Source organism: Micromys minutus (genome assembly GCF_963924665.1).
Source record: "Micromys minutus genome assembly, chromosome: 10".
NCBI classification, from domain to species: domain Eukaryota; kingdom Metazoa; phylum Chordata; class Mammalia; order Rodentia; family Muridae; genus Micromys; species Micromys minutus.
Window position 1 is genome coordinate 34,490,208 of NC_137979.1, and position 22,362 is coordinate 34,512,569.

At 37.5% G+C, this 22,362-nt stretch overlaps 1 protein-coding gene across 5 annotated transcripts in view; it reads left to right on the forward strand.

Moving 5' to 3' along the window:
* ACACA (acetyl-CoA carboxylase alpha) overlaps positions 1-22,362 on the forward strand; it is a 202,888-nt gene that overhangs the window by 2,774 nt on the left and 177,752 nt on the right. For 4 of the 5 annotated variants that reach the window (XM_080923502.1, XM_080923501.1, XM_080923498.1 and 1 more), the window contains exons 2-3: positions 7,077-7,123; positions 10,243-10,492. In XM_080923502.1, coding sequence (XP_080779628.1) covers positions 10,269-10,492 — 224 coding nt within the window. In that variant the 5' untranslated portion in view covers positions 7,077-7,123; positions 10,243-10,268. The remainder of the gene's footprint in view (positions 1-7,076; positions 7,124-10,242; positions 10,493-22,362) is intronic. The other variant, XM_080923500.1, reaches the window with a different exon arrangement.

The window sequence follows — 22,362 nt, forward strand, 5'->3', positions numbered from 1 at the left end:
ATAGAACCCAAGATATATCATTTTGGAATGTCAGAAAAAGTTAGATAGCCCTGTTTTTTTTTTTTTTTTTTTTTTTTTTGTTTTTTTTTTTTTTGTTTTTTTTTTTTTTGTTTGTTTTTGTTTTTTTTTTTCGGTTTTAAGGTAGCCAATACCTTAATTATTGGATGAGGATCCAACAATTAAAATTGTGCAATACACTTAAATTTAATGTTTTTACTTAGGAAAGGCTAGGCTACTCTTTGAAGCAATTCAGAAAAAAAAGTTATTTCATCATTCTCTTAACTTTTTGTTTGTTTTGTTGTGTGACAGGGTTTTTCCGTGTAGCGCTAGCTGTCCTAGAACTTCCTTTCTGTAGATAAAGCTGGCCCCAAATTCAGAGATCTGCCTACCTGTGTTTCCTGAGTGCTGGACTAAAGGTGTGGGCTACCACCACCTGGCATTCTCTAACTTTTAAAAAACATTTGTATGTGTGGGTGCAGGAGGGAGCAGGCTAAGGTCAGAAGACAATTCTAGGGAGTTCTCTCATTCCTCTGTAGATTGTACTCAAGTTCCCATGCTTGAACTTGAAGTCTGTTTACTAGTTGAGTCTCACCACCCTTAGCATGTTCTTAAAGATTAATAGCTGTAGAAGCCATGTATCAAGCATATTTCCATACATTTAAATCAATAGGCCTATGAATAAACACTGATGCCTCATTGGCTAAAAAGTAAATCTTAATCATTTTTGAGGACTCATTAATCCGTCCTTTTAAGACAGATTTAAGTAATATATTAAGATCCTTTTAAAGTAATTTATGTTTGTTTGCAATAATTCTCAGCTTTACTTGAATGCAATGGTTCATTTGACATGATATAGACAGAACGCTTGACAGTAGTCTTAGAAGGATGCTGCACCTACTTGGAAGAGTGCATCTGATCTGGCATACACTCTTACAAGTATAGCTGATTAATCTTTACCAAGTGTATTCTAATGATTAAGTTCTCTTACCAATTTGTTACTTATTTAGGTTGCAATTACAACATCTGGTTTTAGGATGGTTAAGGAGACAGGTAAAAAGTTTCACACACACACACACACACACACACACACACACACACACACGAGTTTCACAATAAGGGATTTTGTTGGGTGTGGTAGCCCTTGTCTATAATCTCAAATCTCAGGAGGCAGAAACAGGAGAACTTCTATGAGTCTACACAGCAGGTTCCAGGTGAGTCAAGAGCTGCATAAGAAGAATCCTCTCTTTAAAAAGAAGTAGAAAATGAAACCAGAAGGGGATGTTAATGATGCTACCCAAAGGTTGATGTGCTCAGCTGATGCCGTTTTCTAGTGTTGTTGAGACTTAAGTTCATTCCATCCTTTCAGCATTCTGACCCTTCCTTACCTGAGAACTGCAAAAACAGTTACTATTTTATAACACTGGGGGCTGAAATCACATGACCATATGTATGTAAATTATGAAGAGGTTATCTTAGAGTCAGAAAATTGTATAAGTAATTTTCTTTGACATGAAAATATTTGAAATTTTTTGAATGATCTTGTTAAGTTTGAAAAGTATAGCTAGGTTTGAGGATGTTTTTTCTTAAGATCCCATTTATGAATTGTGGCCAGTCTCCTATGACAGAAACTCAAAAGTGAAGCTTTGAAATCTGTCGTTAGTCATTCAAATTTAGTCATTGCTTACATGTATGTGTGCATGCATATACACATATCTGGGGATAGTAAGGCAGGTAGAAGCTTGATTAAGTAGTTTTTAATTTTATTAAAGGTAATATCAGATTAGTTCATGATGATGGATACTTGGGGGTTTTTGTATTTTTTTCTTTAGTATTTATTGATACTTCTGGTCTGGCAGACAAGCTGTTTAATTTCTTTGATCCCTTTTCACGTAAGCCAATAGTTTATGGTGCATACCTTTAATCCCAGTGCCCAGGAGGCAGAGGCTGGTGAATCTCTTAAATTTGACTCAAGTTCTAGGGCAGCCAAGGGTACACAAAGAAATCCTGTTTTAAACCCTCCCTCCTCCCCCCGAAAAAGTATCTAAGGAAATTTCTGGTCCAGTTTTCAACTTGATAGGATTTTTTTTTTCCATACAGGGTTTCCTGTGTAGCCCTGACTGTCCTGGAACTCTGTAGATCAGCCTGGTTTCAAACTCTTCCTGCCTCTGTCTTCTAAGTGCTGGGACTAAAGGTGTGCGCCACCATTGCTTGGCAGGGATATTTTTTTCATTGGTTCATTGGTTCTTTTCACTTAAAACTAGCAGTTTATATGTGTTTCATCATCTGATCTAGTGTTTCATAGGTCAACTCAGTTTTAGGACACTATTTAGTTTTAGTTTTTGGTGCTAGGATTGAATTTCGAGCCTCATGTCTCTACCACTGAGTTTTATTCTCAGGCAGTTCTTAATCTTCACTTTACAGCTTCCTATGTAATTTTAGGGAGAGGTTTAACTCCAAAAGAATTAGGAATGTTGCCTTATCCTGTAAATATTTTTCTTGCTCTAGCTCTCCGATGCTAATATAGTAGCTCAACAGATCTTGAAGACATGGGAACAATAATAAAGATGAATGTATTTTAAAAAATATTTATTTGTTTATGCATTTATGAATACACCAGAAGAGGGTGTATGGTGTTTACTATCATTCTTTGCTTATGCCATAGGAGGGTCTATACCTGAACCTGAGGCCCAGGTGACGTAGTCTGGAAGCAAGCCTGGGGCTTATCTAGGCAGGAAGTCATCCTTGTCCAGTAATCCTTCCAGCTGTGGTTGTAGATGTTTTCAGAGACTCTCAGCTTGTTACAGTGTTGGGATCTCAACTCTGGTCCCTATGATTGTGGAACATGCACTCTCTCTCCCCACAGCTAGCTGTCTGTCTGTTATCTGTCTGCCTGTCTCTTTTTATTTGTTATTGTTGTTTGAAACAGGATTAAAGATCTGTGCCTAATAGTTAAGAGACATTTTACTATTTGTTCTTTGAGACGTTTTACAAGTTGGCTTGGTATTCATTCTGTCTGACCTTGAGTTCAGCAATCTCCTGTCTTGTGTGGGATTTGAGGCTCATGGTCCTTCACCTGAGTCAGTTGCTTCTTTTCCTACTTTGGTTTCTACTTGTGATGTGTCTTTTTGTGTGAATAATATGCTTACCTTGTTGCATCTTGATTTCTCACAAATAGTAAGCATTGCCTATTGACAGATCATAGTCTTATTTTTTATCAGAAAGCTTATATTATGAATGTGTAAATTCTGTACAGGATTTAGTCATATCTTGTACAATTATTTCTTTGGAAGTAATAATGGTTTGTTGTTAGCTTCCTGTGAGTTTACTATGTATTAACTCTTCACAAGTTTTTTCACTCTTTTAGGACACTGATATGAGCCAGATAGTCCATTAATTTTTATCTATAATCTCGCTCGGATTCCTGGGCCTAAATTGCTTGCCTCCCGCATCTGGCACTTAATGGGTCATCCTGGCCTCCCTCTTCACCATTACCCTAGGGATTCTCTTTCCCGTCTTTTCTGCTGCAGGAGAATTCATGTCTCAACAACTTCCACACTCTTGGTTTAGTTTCCCTCATTTGCATGGGAAATATTCCTTAGTGGCATCTTGGGAAAGAATACATAGGAAGAAAATATTTTTTAACTTTTTATTTAAAAATTTTCAGCTTACAAAGAATAATGCAATAAATATCAGTGTTCCTTTGACTTCATCGATATTTAACATTTTGTCACATTTGCTTTGCTGCTCTCTGTTGTGTATTTTTTTTTTAATGAGTCATTTCAAACTAAGCTGAAGAACCCATACATACTTCTGCTATTTCTTCTAATAATTAGGACATTTTTCTGGTTCAGTCACTTATTATGTCCCCTCATTTAACATAAATATAAAAATATATGATTTATATTTCCATCTAAAATTTGTAATTCAGAGAAGGCCTTACATTTTATGTTGTCTTGCCTCACCTTCATGAGTAACTAAATTAAAAGCCTGCCACACCTGGCCCAACTGCACTCTGATTCTTGGTTATATGTATGAAGACACTTTTTTCCTCTCTGGAACTTTATTTAATTTTCTCTTGTGGTTTTTTTTTTTTTTTTTTTTTTTTTTTTTTGTGATAGGTGCTATGTGGTGTGTCTTGGTGTCTCTCTCTGTCTCTTTCTCCCAGTCTCTCTCTCTTTCCTATTTGGGGATTGAACCCAAGGCTTCATGGATACTAGGCAAGGGCTCCACCATGGAACTACACATCAGCTTATTAGCAGCCCTTCTTAAATTAAAAGACATGTCCTCTCATACTGGGAAGTTTTTAATTGAATTTGTATCTATATATATATATATATATATATATATATGTATGTATGTATGTATGTATGTATATATATATATATATATATATATATATATGCCCTTGATTTTGTTCTTATGGGAGCTGTTTTTCATAATTGAACCTTTTTAGTAGGCTCTTTAACTTTCTTTCTTATTGTTTATGTCCTTAACATTTTCTGATTCATGAATATATCTCTGTAGTTGTATTTTGTATCTTTTTATAGTAAGCCTTTTTATTGCTGAGATTATATTTTTAACTTCAAATTTAAAAAATATTTGTTGGGGAATGGTGTGATCCACAGACTTTTTTTTTTAACTTAAAAATTTGCTTATTATTTATTTTCAATTTTTAAGTTTTAAGAATTATTTCTGGGCCAGTGAGATGGCTTAGTAATGGGTAAGGGTACTTGTTGGCCAACCTGAGGGCTTGAGTTTCAGCCCCAGGATCCAAGTAGTGGAAAGGAGGAACTGTCTTCTTCAGGTTGTCCTTTAACACACACACACACACACACACACACACACACACACACATTCATTTATGGGCACTAATAAATGAATACACTGTAACAAATAATATTCATTTTTTTAATGTAAACTTAAATATGAGATTATTTACTTGAGCCACAAAATTGAGATCAGCCTGGGTAACAACCAGATATTGTAGTATATACCGTGTATATTTCTTGTTTAAAATGTATGCCATTTGTGTTTTGCATATGTAATATTTTTCTTTTAGATGTTTTAGAATAATAATAATAATAATAATAATAGCTCTTTAGATTTTGACTTTGTTTAGGTAGTAATTTTAGACTTAAAAGTTGGATGCAAATATTCTACAGAGAGCTCTGCACATTTTTGACGAAGCTTCACTCAGTACAAACATCTCACGTGGTCACAGTACCTTTTTCAAACCTAAGAAGTTAACATTGGAGACTGGGTGTACTTACTGACAGGACATTTGCCCAGCCTTTGGTAGCTCTGGGTTGTTCATCCCCAACACACACACACACACACACACACACACACACACACACACACACACACAAAGCAGTAGAAATTCTAGAGTATTGTTTGCTGCAGACATTTTTCAGATTTTACCCCTCCTACCCACACAGAGTTTATCATGATACTGCATTGCATTTGGTGGTTATGTACTTTCTTTGTGAAGGTTTTTAGCCTTTCCCAATGACTTTCAAGTTTGAAGCCTGGTCAACATTTATATTATAGGCTCTCCCTCAATTCAGATTGGTCTAGTATTTTTTCATGGATTGTCTAGGGTTTTGTGACTGGAGGGAGTGACCACAGAAAAGGAACTGAGCTCTTCTATCTTTTTATTTTACCCCCATAGTTATATTTTGTTTGTCATAATCTGTGGTTATGTGTTGTTCTTGACTCTTTCATTTGGATACCTTTTCAGACATCTAGTAATTCTTAATTGCCTGCTTATATTTTAGAAGGAGGGTGGAAGAGGTGATGAGAGTTGTGACTGTTTGAGTGGGGTCTGACTGTTTGCTGCATTGAAGGACAATCTGGTGGGAAACTTAGGTACTTCAGTGTTAGTAGCTTAAGGTCCCTGAACTAACACATCCACCCTACCCCACCCCAGTGCTTCAGCTGTTCAGATTCTACAAAAGATCTTGTGAGGTCTTAATATGCTTATTTAATGTATCCAATCTTAATGTGGTTGGGGGTACCTTTTACTCTTGTTGGCATTCTCCAGTCTAGAAACTAACCCTTTCTGGAGAACTAGACTTTTAGCCTTTTATCAGGTTGGTCTCTGGCCTCACCGGATTCAGGAAAATGGAATGAACTAAGCTCCTAAAACAGAACATCAGGCAGTTCTTCACACTTAGGTCTTTCATGTGCATAGGTGAAATGTTTTAGAGATTTTGTTGTGATTTTTAGCTTTGTGGGTTTACTTAGTTACTTAGTACTTTTCCTGCCAATATCTGAGTGACCGTATACATTTAATCAAAAACTAAATTTCTTACTTTTTTATGCATTTATTTATTTAGTGTACTAATATCTGTGTTATGGGCACCAGCTCTCTCTCTCTCTCTCTCTCTCTCTCTCTCTGTTTGTGTGTGTGTTTGACAGAGAGACAGAGATAAGACAGAGAGACACAGACACACGGCAAGGAGGTGAAAGGGAGAGAGAGGAAGAGGGAGAGAGGGGGAGGAGAGTCAACTTTCAGGAGTCCTTCTACCATGTGGTTCCAGGGATCAAACTCAGGTCTTCAGGCAAACCTAGGATTTGAGAGTATACTTTTTTTGGCTCTTTAAAGTTTAAGGACTTAGGATAATGGGAATGTTGGCCTCTCCCTGGCTTCTAGTCTTTGTAATGCTTATAACCATTTGTAAACATACTCAATCTGAGTTCTAAAAAAACGAAGTTATTTTCTCTTTGTTGCCTTATTTTTAATGAAATGTTAAAAGTAATGTGTTGTAATGCATTTATTTCAAATATAGTTTTTTTTCAGAAAAACTATTCTATGAAATAAAGTTGAATCATTGTTTAGTATGCTTAGAAATAGTAAAGTTTTTGACTATGAAATGTTTTTGTTTTTATCATTATGTAATAAACTACTGAACTTTATGCTTGAAGTTAAGTAACACCAGAAAACATAATATTTTCAATTTTACTATTTTTGTACTACATTGAGTAGAACTAGAATTGAGAAGAAAGTGGGATTAAAAACAAACCAAACAAACAGATAAAACAACCTTCAAATCTTCGTTTTTCTCTTTGTTTAGTTCTTTTTGGAGGCGGATATCTGCTGAGACAATAAGAATTTTAAGAGGTCAGTTTCAAATAATACTCTTTTATGTTTACAATGTAATAAAAGTTTTCATGTGCTAAGATGTTAAACTGTGAGTTTCTGTTGTCTTCCACAAAGAATATTGGCAGGCGTAGATTGAGTGACCCAAGTGAACAAGGAGGCTGACAATGACAATGGTGGTGACCCACTACCTTCTCTCTAATTTAGGACTGGAATCAATGGAAATGGGACAGGCTGTGGTAGCTTCTAGAGTGTCTGGATGGCTACTCAGTGATTTTCCAGGCATGACCTCCCTTGCTGGTGGCGTGCATGCCTGGGCAGGGGAGCAGTGTTCTGTACAGGTGCTTGCCGCTGGGCAGGCATTAGACACAGCTGCTTCCAGTCTATGCAGCTCTTAGAAAAGGCCGCCTGGGTACCTGCCCCTAGGAGAGGACAGAGTGAAGCTGGCTGTGCTGAGCCCAGGGACTGCATTCTACTAACGCTGACCTTATTTACTTCCACGATCTCCAAGAATCATTACTTTCTCATGAATTTTATTTTTGTGACCATCAGATTTCAGTTCGATTATAAGTTAGAATGCACACATGTGTGTGTCTTAGTTCCCTTGTATACGCAGCAGCTGTAAGCCATGTGTGGAGGTGTACTCCTGTCAGCCCAGCTCTTGGGAGGTAGAGGCAAGTCAACCTCTGATATAGAAATTTGGGGTTAGCCTGGCTGTGAGGCGCTGTCTTTTCCTTGCCTCTCCAAAAACTTGACCAGCCTTTATTTTTTATTCTTTTTAGTTGCTGTATCTTTTACTATGTCTTAAAGTGGCCAATGTCTTGGACTGTCCCTTTTTCATTTTCTGTTGTTCCCTAACTCCCTTTTTCTTCTAATGATTTAGTTGTCTTTTAGACTGAACTCCATACAATTTGGAGACTTACGAAAAAAAAAGGAAACACAATATTGCAGTACAAGGGTATAGTAAATATAGACAATTTTTCCCTTGCTGGGTATTGAAATAGGGCCTCCTGTATGCTAGGCAAGTGCCACTTTAAGTGTGTTTGTTTTGTTCTTTTCTCATTCACCCTTGCACTGCCCCCTCTCCCCACCCTTACTGGTCCCCTTCCTCACCTTAATATTCATTTTCTATTTACATGCCACACATATGTTCATGTATACTCATAGTGATAAGGTTAAGTCTATATTCTACCTAGCAGAAAAAGTGATATTTTGTCTTCCTTCCCTCGTGTTATCCTGTCTTGCTCCCTCTGCTCCTCCCTTTAGACCTCTTCCTCACCATTGTCTCACTTCTGTATTTATTTATGCTACTTTTAAAAATAGAAGTTAGCATACGTATTCTTCAGCACTGTTCCAGAATGCTCACAGATTTTTTTTCATCTGTACATTTTGTGTTCCTGGTAGTTTGTTATTGTTGTTTTCTCTCGAAGCACAGGAGTTTTTAAGCTTTGTGTCTGTTTGAAAGCACATTATTATATTCCAGTTTAGAGCTTCAGAAATAGTTGATTTAAGGTAGGTCCAAGAAGTCACTCTACAAATTTCCTAGTAGCAGCTCCATTTTGGAAACCTTACTGTTCTAGCATTTGAAAATATTATACTGTCTCTAAACAGATAAACTCTGACTTACAAATCACACCAAAAGAATGAGTGTGTAATTTTAACATACTCACTGCCATCCCAGCATTTAACTGAGGAGGCTGGTCAGGTGGATCACCTTTCAAAGCCAGCCTGGTCCACAGAGCAAGTTCAAGGTCAGCCTGAGCAATTTGGTGTGACTCTAACAAAACAAACAAACAAACAAAGGAAGAAGAGGACAGAGGGTATTGCCCAATGATAGAGCACCTGCCTTCCAGAACCATTACATGCTCTACCAAAACATTGATGTTTTCTTGTCTGATATGGTCAAACACTGCTCCACACACATCTATATTTGATAGTCGGTTATAGCATATAAAATTATCAATAAATTGTTTTCTAATAGTACCATACCTTAGAATACCTTAAAATTAGGATTGGGAACCATTTTCTGAATTAAAATGATTGGTTAAGCCACACATTGTTTAGTACGGAGTTGCCATATAGATTTATAGTCCTGGCTGTCCTGGAACTCATAGAGATCCACTTGCCTCTGTCTCTTGGGTGCTGAGATTAAAGGCATGTGCCACCATACCATGATTTAAAGTTTTTACAATAAGTATTTTGAAGGGAAAAAAATACTTTTAACTTAGCTTGGTGTTTGGGTTTTTGTTTTGTTTTTGTTATGGAACTTTGGACTGGTAACTTTGGTTAAGTTTATTCATTAGCTGTTGATGATAGCTAATCTTGTCTAGTAAGTTCCTATATCTAGAAAAATGGAGTTTAAGATGGCACATCAACCACTTTGAGTACGGATTTAAAATTTGGTGGTAGATTCACTCTCTACCAATTCTGTGTACAGAATTGAACAACAAAAATAGACACTTGGGGGTAGATTTTTTAAATAATCATTTGAATAAAAAACATGTTTTTTTGTTTGTTGTCTTACTTTAAATATGTATGCTTAGTAAAATTCATAGCTTTTTATAGTATGGTGTTTGGAACCAGGTGATCATTATGTAGTTTAACCACCCAGTATCAAGCAATTGCCACTCTTGCTAAACTCTCAGGATTCATTACCTACGATGCTGGAGCTGAACCAGTCTCACAAGAGCTTTTGCTTACTGTAAAGGGATTCCATTGATAGAATTATCCCTTTAGGATCACTGAATTAGTGAAGAGATGGGTAATGCTTATAGAGTGTGAGAAATATTTCTAAAACTTTTCATTTGTAAGCATAGTTACTGTGACCTTCTTTTCCTCCCTTGGAGGAAACAAACATACTGGAATAGACTAGCCATATGGAAGCCAGCCTTTAATCCGAGCACTCAGGAGGCAAAGGTAGGTGGCTCTCTGTGAGTTTAAGGCAAGCCTGGTCTACAGAATGAGTTCCTGGACAGTCAAGGCTGTTACACAAACAAACCCCATTTAAAAAAATAAAAATAAAAAAGAATAGCTAAGGAAGCCAGTTCTCAGACTTAGATTTCTTTCCCAGCCACTTGTGGTCCATGCCTTACTGTCTTGCGTGTCCTCATGGCCTGCTTTTCTCTTCATTTTCCCCATAGCTCTGAGAGCTTATTTTGAAAGAATAATGGATGAACCATCTCCATTGGCCAAAACTCTGGAGCTGAACCAGCACTCCCGATTCATAATTGGGTCTGTGTCTGAAGACAACTCAGAAGATGAGATCAGTAACCTGGTGAAGCTGGACCTAGAAGAGAAGGAGGGCTCCTTGTCACCAGCCTCTGTCAGCTCAGATACACTTTCTGATTTGGGGATCTCTGGCTTACAGGATGGTTTGGCCTTTCACATGAGGTGAGAACAGTTGCTTCATGGTTAATGTGTTTGATCTGTCTTGTTATTTTCACTGCTTATGTTCTGAAAGGAATAAGACTATATTAATTTTATCTCCATTCACCTGGACCATTTTTTTATTATGTTATTGGATATTCTCTGTATTTACATTTTAGATGTTATCCCCCACCTTGCTCACATCCCCCCTCCCACTCCACTCGCTTCCATGAAGGTGCTTCCTCTCCCAGTCACCCTCCCTGTCCCATCTTCTATGACTAGGAAATGGTGTACTTTTCAGGCTTGGGGATTATCTTTTCCTACATTTTCTCCTCAATTTTTTCCATTTTTTATACCTGTTATATATATGCTTTATACATGGTCCTTCAATGTGACCCAGTGAAAAAGAGTTAGGTTGAAGAATTTCAGCTTTTGTAGTACTTTGATTAATGATATATTAACTCTCATTGATTGATAGGAATTTTGCAGACATGGCCAAGTTTGTATTCCCCCCCACCTCCCACATCAGTGCTAGCAATTGAACCCAGGGCCTTATACATGCTAGGTGAACGCTTAACCACTGGCCTTCATTCTTATCCCATGTGGTTTTGCTGTTTTTGTTTTGAGTCAAGGTTTTATTACTCCCAGTTGGACTGAAACTTCGTATATAGAACAGGCTGACCTGGAGCTTGTTGAGACCTTCCTGCTTTTGCTTCCTTAATGCTGGGACTATACACAGCTGGGACTGTGGACATTTTGTTTTTGAAACTGGATCTGATGTCGCTTCAAACTCCTGAATTCTTGATTCTCCTGACTCCACCTTCTTAGTGCTGGTATTAGAGGTGTGAGCCACCTCACTCATGTTAAAGTGATGTTTTTTGTTTTGTTCTAGACAGGGCCTCATGTAACTCAGGCTGGCCTCAAACTCACTATGTAGCCCAGCCCATGCTGGTCTTGGGAGGGCTAGCATTGATGGACGGCTGGTTACTGGTATAAGCCCCACCCTTTGATTGATGGTTGATCAGATAACTAGTTCAGTCATTTGCTTTTCCGTTCTTAGGTTTAAAGATTTTGAATCAAATATTTCGTGAGTAAGCTTTAGGAAATTATCCTCATCCCTAGAAATTTGAACACACAGAGACATAGAAATATACAATAAAACAAACAAAATATTATCCAGATAATTTTAATGTACATGGAGGGCAAATGCTGTAGTTCTAACATAGATAAACACAAATTAGGGTAGGTGCTGCTACTGTTATTATCTTGATAGTCTGTTATTAATGGGTCATAAAATAATTAGGCTTTTTTATATACTGAAGATATTGATTTATAGTAAAATTCCATTCTGGTAATTCTTTGTTATCTGTGGGGCTTGGAATCATAGCTTCTAAAAATGAAGCAGTTAGTGTATATTAATAATCACACTCATTTAAGCTACGTGGAAGTGAGAAGAGTAAAGCAACTTAGTTATGTTTTATATCATGGTTCCTGGGACTCGGAATGAAGCAGATACCTTACCTAAAGTTTTAGTGCCATATTTAAGTACTGGATCTCTTATTCCTTAGGCTTACTTATCTTGGGTTTGTCCTGGCTTAGCATCTTGATCACTGGGATTATAGGCACAGACTACCTTGCTTGATGAGCCAAATGCTTTTGTTTTTGTAGTTAAGAAAGCTGATGTCTGATGAGGGAAAATAACTTGGTTAAGGTTGAGAATTGAAACTCAGATGTTCCAGTTGAATTTTGTAATTGTTTTACTCTGATTGCCTGACCTTACAACCTTTCTTTTCTCTTCTCTCCTTTCTTCTTTTTCTTTCTTTCTTTCTTTTTCTTTCTTTCTTTCCTTCCTTCCTTCCTTCCTTCCTTCCTCCCTCCCTCCCTCCCTCCCTCCCTCTCTCTTCTTTTTTTTTTTTTTTTAAACCTTTGTAACTGTTTCTGATAATTTAGCTTTCTAGAGTGAATGAACAAAGTATTATATCTAACCTGGGGTCAAAAGGAAGCATTAGCATCAGGGACTACACATTAAGACTATGTAAACATGTTTTGCTGCTTTATGACTAACTTAGGTTGACCCTTAGGTGAGGACTGGTGACATCTTCCCATCAGTCATTTGAAGTGTGTGGAAGTTGTGAACTGCTGAGACCAATCACATTTGGAGGACAGAGTTACTAAAAGTTTTGCAGTAGGTCTGAATGTGGTAGTACTCATGCCTTTAATCCCAGCACCTGGGAGGCAAAGGCCAGTAGGCAGAGCTCTGTGAGTTTGCGGCCAGCCTCATCTACATAGTGAGTTTCAGGACATACAGTGCTATATTGGGAGACCCTGTCTCAACACCACTACCAAGACTACTTTTGTAATGTAATATATCATCCCATACAACTAAGGATAAGTCTCAGAATGTCAGAGTCCTCTATTGAGAAAGACTAGTTTCATGCTAAATCTTTGAAGTCATACTGCTCTTTGAGACATTTGTCTAACTTAATTTTTTGTGAAACATAGTGTTCAGTTGTTGAATTAGGACATTGAGTTTGGCAATGATGCAATGAATGCTATTACAGGAAACTCAGCTGATGATATGCTGAGGCAATGTGTAGGTGCCAAGCCATTCCCAAGGTCCATGGCTGTCAGGCAGAGGCTGTGTGGCCAGTGGCATGACTGCCTGAGAATGTCTTGGATGCCTTATTGTTGCCACAACTCTCATGTTGGTTGCTCGTGGGCAGGAGTGTGATCAGCAGCCTGGGCAGAGGCCAGTTTCCACTGACTTCTTAGCTAGTGTTCCAAATAGAACAAGGTTTCTTTCTCGATCCATTTTATCTGTGGATATGTTCATGTTTTTGGGAGTAATTTAAATTCTTTCTTTGATGAGAAGACTTCAATGATATCTGTAGCTAATTAAATTGTATAGCATCATTGGCAATCCATAATTTTTCCTTGAACTCATTTCCTCTCAGAAAAATGAAGGCAGTGAATGATTCAGGCACTGTTTTCACTCTTAGAATGCTAAGTAGAAACTGGTTGAGTTTAGTAGCAACTTATAGAATGAATAGCCTGATCTTTTACCCTTGATAGAGGTTAAGGAGACTGGCCCATTCTTCACGAGTGTTAACTAGAGGCCTCTGAAACAAAGTTGAAAACTGGCTGTGAGCTTCATTTCAGATGCTAAATAAATATTTTAGTGGTCTGATGTATGAGCTGGAATAGAAAGGAGTCTTTTCTAGGGACGGAGAAGACAAGCATCATGCTTTTCTAGAGTCACCAAAAGCTTTATCATTCAAGTATTTGAAAACAAGAACTTAAGAAATAGGACTTGATGGGACCAGGCAAGTTTCACTGAAAAATTGTTAAGGCTTTTTAATTGTTAGGTAAGATCAACCTGGGCTTATCAGCTATAGTTATGTTGATATATCTCTGAAAGCCATTAATTAATTGAGCAGGGGCTGGAGAGATGGCTCAGTGGTTAAGAGCACTGACTGCTCTTCCAGAGGTCCTGAGTTCAAATCCCAGCAACCACATGGTGGCTCACAACCATCTGTAATGAGCTCTAATGCCCTCTTCTGGTGTGTCTGAAGACAGCAATAGGGTACTCATAAATAAAATAAATAAATCTTTAAAAAATTAATTGAGCAGAATTAATTAATTAAGAAAGACTGTTAAAAGACAAAGTGTGTATGTCTTAATTTGGTAACTAGTATGTGATTTGGTGGCATCTAATAGAGTTGTCTTATTTGTTTTAGTTTTGGTAGTTTCTCTGATGCCACTTAAGGTCACATTGTTCTGTACTTAAAACAAACCACATGATGTTGATCCCTGCTATTAGTCAAACAGATTGTAAACAGTTTTTCCAGCTAGTATACCGAATTCCTGGCCAAAGTCCAGTTATAAGTAAGGTATTCCCCACATTTTGGTCTTTAACCTCTTAGGGTATTGAGAGTCTTAAACTTACTTCATGTTTATATTTGAAACTACATCTCAATTTTGTATTCAGAACCTTAAAATAATGTGGTTAAAATACTGAATGGTCAGGTTAAGAATTTTATGCAGCACAGCTGGCTCTGCTTAAATTTCTTAATTATATTACCACCCCATTCCTGTACTCTACCTTTTGTAATAGTGACCAGGGACTTGTTTGAGAAGAAGTTAATTATTAATGGAAATATATGTATGGTTGTTAGTGATTATTTGGTGCAAGGAAAAAGAAGGGGAGGCACTATTCTATGCTTTTGTAATAGTGACCAGGGACTTGTTTGAGAAAAAGTTAATTATTAATGGAAATATATATATGGTTGCTAGTGATTATTTGGTGCAAGGAAATAGAAAGGGAGACACCATTCTACGTTCTGTAGCTGAGCAATGGTAGGAACCATTTTGGTATTTCCTTAACACTAATAATGTAGTCAGTTTCATAGTCATGATGAACATGACCATTATCATTAAAATCTATGAAGAGTAGAACTATTTTTTAAAAATGATTTATTTAACTTATATGCGTATACTGCAGCTGTCTTCAGACACACGATAGGGCATCAGGTTCCATTACAGATGCTTGTGAGCCACATATGGTTGCTGGGAATTGAACTCAGGACCTCTGGAAGAGCAGTCAGTGCTCTTAACCACTGAGCCATCTCTCCAGTCCCAATAGAACTTTTTTTAGTGGGGGCTAAACTATTTTTGTTTGGCATAGAAAGAAATAAAAATTCCCTTTTTATTTAGTATCACTTTAAACTCCTTGTGTTTTATGACTTTAATCAGTTTAAAGACTTCATTAAAGCCTGGTGATAAATATAATATTAAATCATAGCTTTCCAGAATATAGAATGTGCCACACCCAATATATTGTGGTTCAAATGTTTGTTTCTATATTTACTTGAGACATGGCCTTATTATGCAGCCCATGTTGGCCTTGAATTAAACACAAACACACACACACACACACACACACACACACACACATACACATACACACAAACCCCAAAACTCTTGCCTTAGCTCCTAAGTGCTGGAATGATTTTATTATCAAGAAACCCTTAATTGAGATAATTTTCTTATTTTTGATTTTTTGTTTTTATAAAGATTTATTTATTATATTTATATAGGTATACTATAGTTGTCTTCAGACACACCAGAAGAGGGCATCAGATTCCATTACCATGTGGTTGTTGGGATTTGAACTCAGAACCCCTGGAAATGCAGTCACTGCTCTTAACTACTGAGCCATCTCTCCAGCTCTTGTTTTGGTTTTGAAACAGGGTCTTATTATGAAGCTTAGGTTATTGAAGTTACATTACATCCCAGGCTGCCTTTGAATATGATCATAAATGCTTCTCTTCTAAATGCTAGGTTTGCAGGCTTGTGTCACTGTGCCTGGCTTGATAAAATGTTTTGACCAGGGAACTTTTGTAAGTTTTTTATAAAAAGTTGGATATTTAGTGTTGAAAGGTTTGGTTATAGAAAACACCGTCAGTGTGGAGTTCTTACACTGAGAATACGCATTATTAAAATCACATGCTCACCAGTGTCTTATGCTCTAAGATCAAGAATCGATAAATGGGACTTCATGAGATTGCAAAGTTTCTGTAACGCTAAGGACACTGTCAAGAAAACAAAACGGCAGCCAACAGACTGGGAAAGGATCTTTACCAATCCCTCATCTGATAGAGGTTTAATATCCAATATATACAAAGAACTCAAAAAGTTAGACTCCAGAGAATCAAACAATCCTATTAAAAAATGGGGTACAGAGCCAAACAAAGAATTCTCAACTGAGGAATATCGAATGGCTGAGAAGCATCTAAGGAAATGCTCACCATCCCTAGTCATCAGGGAAGTGCAAATCAAAACAACCCTGAGATTCCTCCTCACACCCATCAGAATGGTTAAGATCAAAAACTCAGATGATGGCAGATGCTGTGGAGAAAGAGGAACACTCCTCCACTGTTGGTGGGGTTGTAAGCTAGTACAACCACTCTGGAAATCAGTCTGGTGGTTCCTCAGAAAATTGAACATAGTACTATCTGAAGGCCCAGTTATTCCACTTCTGGGCATATACCCCAAAGATGTTCCAACATACAATAAGGACACATGCTCCACCATGTTCATAGCAGCCTTATTTATAATAGCCAGAAGCTGGAAAGAATCCAGATGTCCTTCAGTAGATGAATGGATACAGAAATTGTGCTACATTTATACAATGGAGTACTACTCAGCTATGAGAAACAATGGCTTTACAATTTCTAGGCAAATGGATGGATCTAGAGAATATCATCCTGAGTGAGGTAACCCAGTCACAAAAGAACAGACAGACATAATATGCACTTACTGATAATTGGATACTAGCCCCAGAAAGCTCTGAATACCCAAGAAACAACTCACAGACCATGTGAAGCTCAAAAAGAAGAAAGTCCAGAAAGTGGAGGCCTCAGTCCTTCTTAGAAAAAACAAAAGTGTATAGCACCCTCTCAGAGTGTGGTACACCTAGACCTTAAATCATTAATAATTCAAGAGCAATTACTGGTATCTAATTCTTGGTATCTAAAAATCATTGTTTAATCTTTACACACCAAGAAAACTTTGACTATTTCCGTGTTACATTTTATTTTACATGTACTTTATGCTTATGGTAACTAGTAAGATTTCAATGCATACTATCAAACCTTTAAAAAAATCAAGTACTGACAAAAATATATTCATATAGTTTTATGTAAAAAAAAAATACATGCCTTTCCCCTCCTCATATGTGTCAAGCTTTAACACAGGGAACTGGCTCTGGTTTGCAGTTCTTCATTTGCTTATAGCTAGGGTGCTTTATGTTTCTCTTAGCAGTTCTCACTTGGCTTGCCTGAGTTTTCTTCCTTCCCCTAGTAGCTTTCCAAATTTCTTTCAGCGCTTTCTTTAATATTCTGAGGTTCCCAGTTGCCATGGTGCTGTAGTAGTGAGCAGACAGAAGAGGTCATTATGAGGTCCGTGTTGTGGTGCTCTTGCTGGGGCCAATAATCTGCTCTCTCTGTCACTTACCCTCCCTCCTTTCTATTCTGAAAATGGGAGCTGCCTGAGACATGTATGTATTTTGGTCTCAGGAGTTTTATTCTATAAAGCTACAGGATTGTTACAAATGAAGTTCTGTTCTACAATCTTATATAACTCCTGTGTTTATATGTTTATTTCCTGACTTTTTCTATTGGCATAAATACACACGTGTTGTGTGCATTCACTGTTTCATATTTTTAAATTATTAAAAACAGTATGCTCATTGTAGAAAAGTTAGAACTTTGACAAGTATGGAAAGGAACTACAATAGTTTGATCCAGTACTAATCACTATTTAATATTTTCTTTAACTTTTTACCACCTAACAGTAAACTTTATTAAAAATGTCCTAATTAAAACAGCTGTTTTTAATGTAACACTTTCTTGTGTTATTAAAATATTTTAAAACTTCATTTTGAAGTCTTTTTATTTTTAAATAATTTTATACTTACAGAAAAGTTTCAAAGATAGCATTTCTCTATATCTTTCACTGTTTCCCTTAATGCCACCTAAGTTTGCATAGCTTCAGTACACTTGTCTAAAATATTTGCTATATTTAGCAATTTTAATTAGATTAAGGCACTCAGCAAAGTGAGAAGATTCTTCAGTGAGCACTCACAGGCTCAGTTCTTAGAATCTATTACTAACATTTTTTATTTGTTTTATCATATTGTCTGTCCGTTTTTCTGTCCAGCCATTAGATCCTCTAAGATCCTTCAAGTTTTGATACATTTTTATTATTAGTCCATTTTTTTCATTGTGATTTGTGTGTGTGTGTGTGTGTGTGTGTGTGTGTGTGTGTGTGTGTGCATGAGTGTGTGGTGTATGTGTATGGTGTATGCACATGGGTGTGTGTGGGTATATTCTTCCATCCACCTGAGGATGTGTAGAATCAAGAGAAAGATAACAAATAACCTGGAATGTCACTCTGCCTTATTACTTTGAGACAGGGTCTCTTCCTTAACCTGACAACCAGCAAGACCCAATGTCTCCAATACCTCCACACACACCCCCACACACACACTGTGGTTACAGGCATGTGATGGGTACATCTGACTTTTAGTTTGTTTTGTTTTTGAGTTAGGATTTCTGTGTAACTCTGGTTGTCATGGAACTACCTCTGTAGACCAGGCTAGCTTTAAACTCAGAACTACCCGCCTCTATCTTCTGAGTGCTGGGTTAAAAGGTGTGTACAACTATACCTGACTCTGTTAAACTCTTATACCAAACACAAAGGCTAAAACTAAAACACAAGTATTAAATGTCAAGAAAAATGTAGAGCACAGGAAATTCACACACCACTGGTGGAAATATTGATTAAAAACCACATTATAGAAGAATATGTGGCAATATCTTTTAAAGCTAAACACACACACACACACACACATACACACACACACATTCCTAGCTCATATGTTGACCTTTTATTGCTGTGACAAGCTACTTGAGAAGAACAGTTTAAGGGAAGAAACATTGCCTGGTGGCAGTGGTGGTGGCAGTGGCGGTGGCGGCAGTGTATGCCTTTAATCCCAGCACTGGTGAGGCAGGTGGATCTGTGATTGCCTCTGTGAGTTCCAGACGAGGCCAGCATAGTGAGCTCTAGGACAACCAGAGCTACATAGAGAGACCCTGTCTCAAAAACCAAAACCAAAAAGTGATTAAGATGTGTTCAGCTTACTCTTGGAGTGTCTTCTCTGTGCTGCAGTCATGTGTATACTTCTGATCTGGAGGTCTTTCCTGGAAGGTTGTTAGGCTGTTACCATCCAGTGTTTTGGGGGGAAATCAGGTTGACACTCCAATGAGTTATTCTCATTCTGACGATTTGTCTCAGGAGGCTCTTGTTCTATAGATTGCCTTCCTCTTCCTACAATGGTGCAGTCTCATGAGTATCTGCTTAATGAGTGTCATCAGCAAAATACTGCTGTGTAACATTCTACCATTACGGCAGATTCAGTTTCTACGTGAGATATATGCGTCCTATTAGTCCTTTAACCCTGGATTTCCTTTCCCTGTTAAAATGAGTTGGACCTCTTTGTCCATATATTGTCCAGACCCCATGTCTTTCTGTGTCTCTGTGCTACCTCCATGCTTTATGATCCGATTTTGGTTTTACAGTTTTATTGCTTAGACCCGACAGTTTTTCAGAGAAGACCTGAAATTCCTTTCACTTTTTCAAAGTTCCTTAGGGCATATTTCATTCCTGCTTGCCCCCCACCCCCTTGCCTGCATGCCTTTTTCTCTCTTAGAGAGTACTAATCAGTATTAATTGTTTTGATTGGATCTCAGAAATTACCTACTTTGGCTGTGCTGCCCTCCTCCTTCTGTGTTTTATGACCCCATTATTTTCTTGGCTAGGCTGTTCTGGTAAGTGTTGCTTTGTTTTACCCAGGGCCCTCCCTGTCAGGTGTTCCTGGCAGCTAGGAAGGGCACTGGAGCCTTTCTCTGGTGGTGGTCAGAAGACAGTATCAGATTTCTGGAACTGGATTTACAGATGGTTGTAGGTACTGGGAACTGAACCCAGGTTCTCTGCAAGAGCATCAAAGGCTTTTAACTATTGAACCCTTTACGGCCTCTGATTTTGTTCTGTAAGAAATGAATAAAAACTGACATATTTATTCCTGACTCTAAACCCTTATTTTTCATGCAGAATTTGGATAAAAGATATGTGGAATGATGTGATAGTGTAGCCATGTTAAGAAGCACTGGTCCTGTTTGGTCCTTGTGGTACTAGTCCATGAAGGGAGCTCAGTCAGTGCCTAGTTACTTACTAGATTAAGCTGACATTTCAAAAATTAAGTGTCTAAAGCTATTGTAAAGGAGGAAAGCTCTTTGCAGTGTGTAGCATTCTGTTGAAAATAGTTTTGCTGAAAACTATTTTAGGGTATGTTTCTAGGCCAGAAAAAGGACCTGATCAAGTTTTCTTGTCATGTAGCGAGACTGGAGTTGTTGAAGATGCCAAACACCAGGTTTTTCTAAACTGAAGTGGATAGGCAGAGAGCTTTTGCTTCTGCGTTAGGCATTTTACAAGCCTGTATCTCCTATGAGCAGATTGACTTAAAAGACTCAAGTGAGTGGCTGTGTAGATGACTCATGAGAAAGCTCAGCAACCTGAATTTGATCCCACATAGGAAGGATTGAAGAAGAACCAGCTCCAAAGTTGTCCTCTGACCTCTGCATACTTATGATAGCACATATACTCACAACACATCATCTACACACGCACACTCACATACAATACACACACATACATGCACTTACATATACATGTACACACACATACACAAACATACATGCACACACATAAATGTGCACACATATACACAAACATACATGCACACACACTTATACACAGACACATATGCACATACTTTAAAAATATACATAAAAAAAGACCTAAATGATTTGCTTGATAGTAATCATTAAAAGTCCCTCCATTATCTTTTTTGTTTAGTACCTTGTTTTGTGACCTAGTTTCTATTATGAACAAAATTGCCTGAAAATTGACCAGAATTATGAAAAAACAATAAATTTAAAATCACCAAGTTTTCAAAATTGTCATTAAAACCATTATCCCTTTTCTTTCATGCTTTTGAGGGAAAACTAAACAAAATCAAGAGTCAAAGAAGTAAAAAGTAACAGTTTATATATAAACCCTATGTATAATAACAAAAATTTTAATTATATATGTACAATTATTATCAAATATATATTTAGATACTTTGTATTTATATATATTTTTTTAAGATTTATTTATTTTATGTATATGAACACACTGTCTGTCACTGTCTTCAGACACACCAGAAGAGGGCATCAGATTCTATTACAGGTGGTTGTGAGCCACCATGTGGTTGCTGGGAATTGAACTCAGGACCTCTGAAAAGAGCAGTCAGTGCTCTTAACCACTGAGCCATCTCTCCAGCCCCATATTTATATATGTAAAAAGACATACACTTACATAATAAAATGTATGTGAATTAGTATATACATTCATTGCCTCTAAATTTTTGCTTTGTTCCCAATTCATTTATTGAAATCTAACCACTGGAGTGTTTGATGGACTTAGGTAAGGTAGCTTTGGTTTAATTCAGTTTATTTCAGGGTCTCTTTGTACATGTGTGTGGACTAAGACAAGGGAGCATCTCATATGTTAATGGTAATTGTTATAATAGGAGGTTATGTCTGCAATCCTGATTTCTGCAGAAGGTCAAATAGAGAGCTTGGCTTCCATTTTCTTTGGGCTTTAGTTTGAGTGCCTGACTTGTAGCTCATTCTGTCTGGTGTGCAAGAGCCAGAACAATAGCTTTCACAGTTTTTAACACTATACACAAGCATAACAGCTGATCTGCCCCCTCTTAAATTCTGAAGTAGTTTTCATTCTTGGAGCAGTTTACCCTTTAGTTTTAACTGTCATCTTGGGGATTCTTCTGTGTCACTTTGTCGCCTTGCTTTTTTTGCTTGTGTTTTGCCTAGATTCTTACTCTCTAATGGCCTCCTGGAAAGGTAGGTGAGAGAGAGCTGCTTTCTGTTCATGCTCCATCCATTTGTTTTCACCTGGTGCCTTACTGTTGCTGCCCTCCATGCCTGAGTGCACTACTGTTTCTCTTGCACTCTTTGTTCGCTGCTGACCCTGTCTTGGCCCTCTGCACTTCTACCACTTCAGAAGGAAGAGATAATTATTGAACCACAGGAAAAGATGGAAGGGTCCAAATGTGAGGACTTTTTTTTGCTGTAGCTCCCTAGTCAGTTCTGCTTTCAGCTGTACCCTGCCTCTATTTGCCTCTTAAAGTTGTACTTGCTAAACTTAAATTATAGTCACAAAGCAGGGTCATAATCAGTTTACATGGTATATGCAGCTAGGAACTTCACATT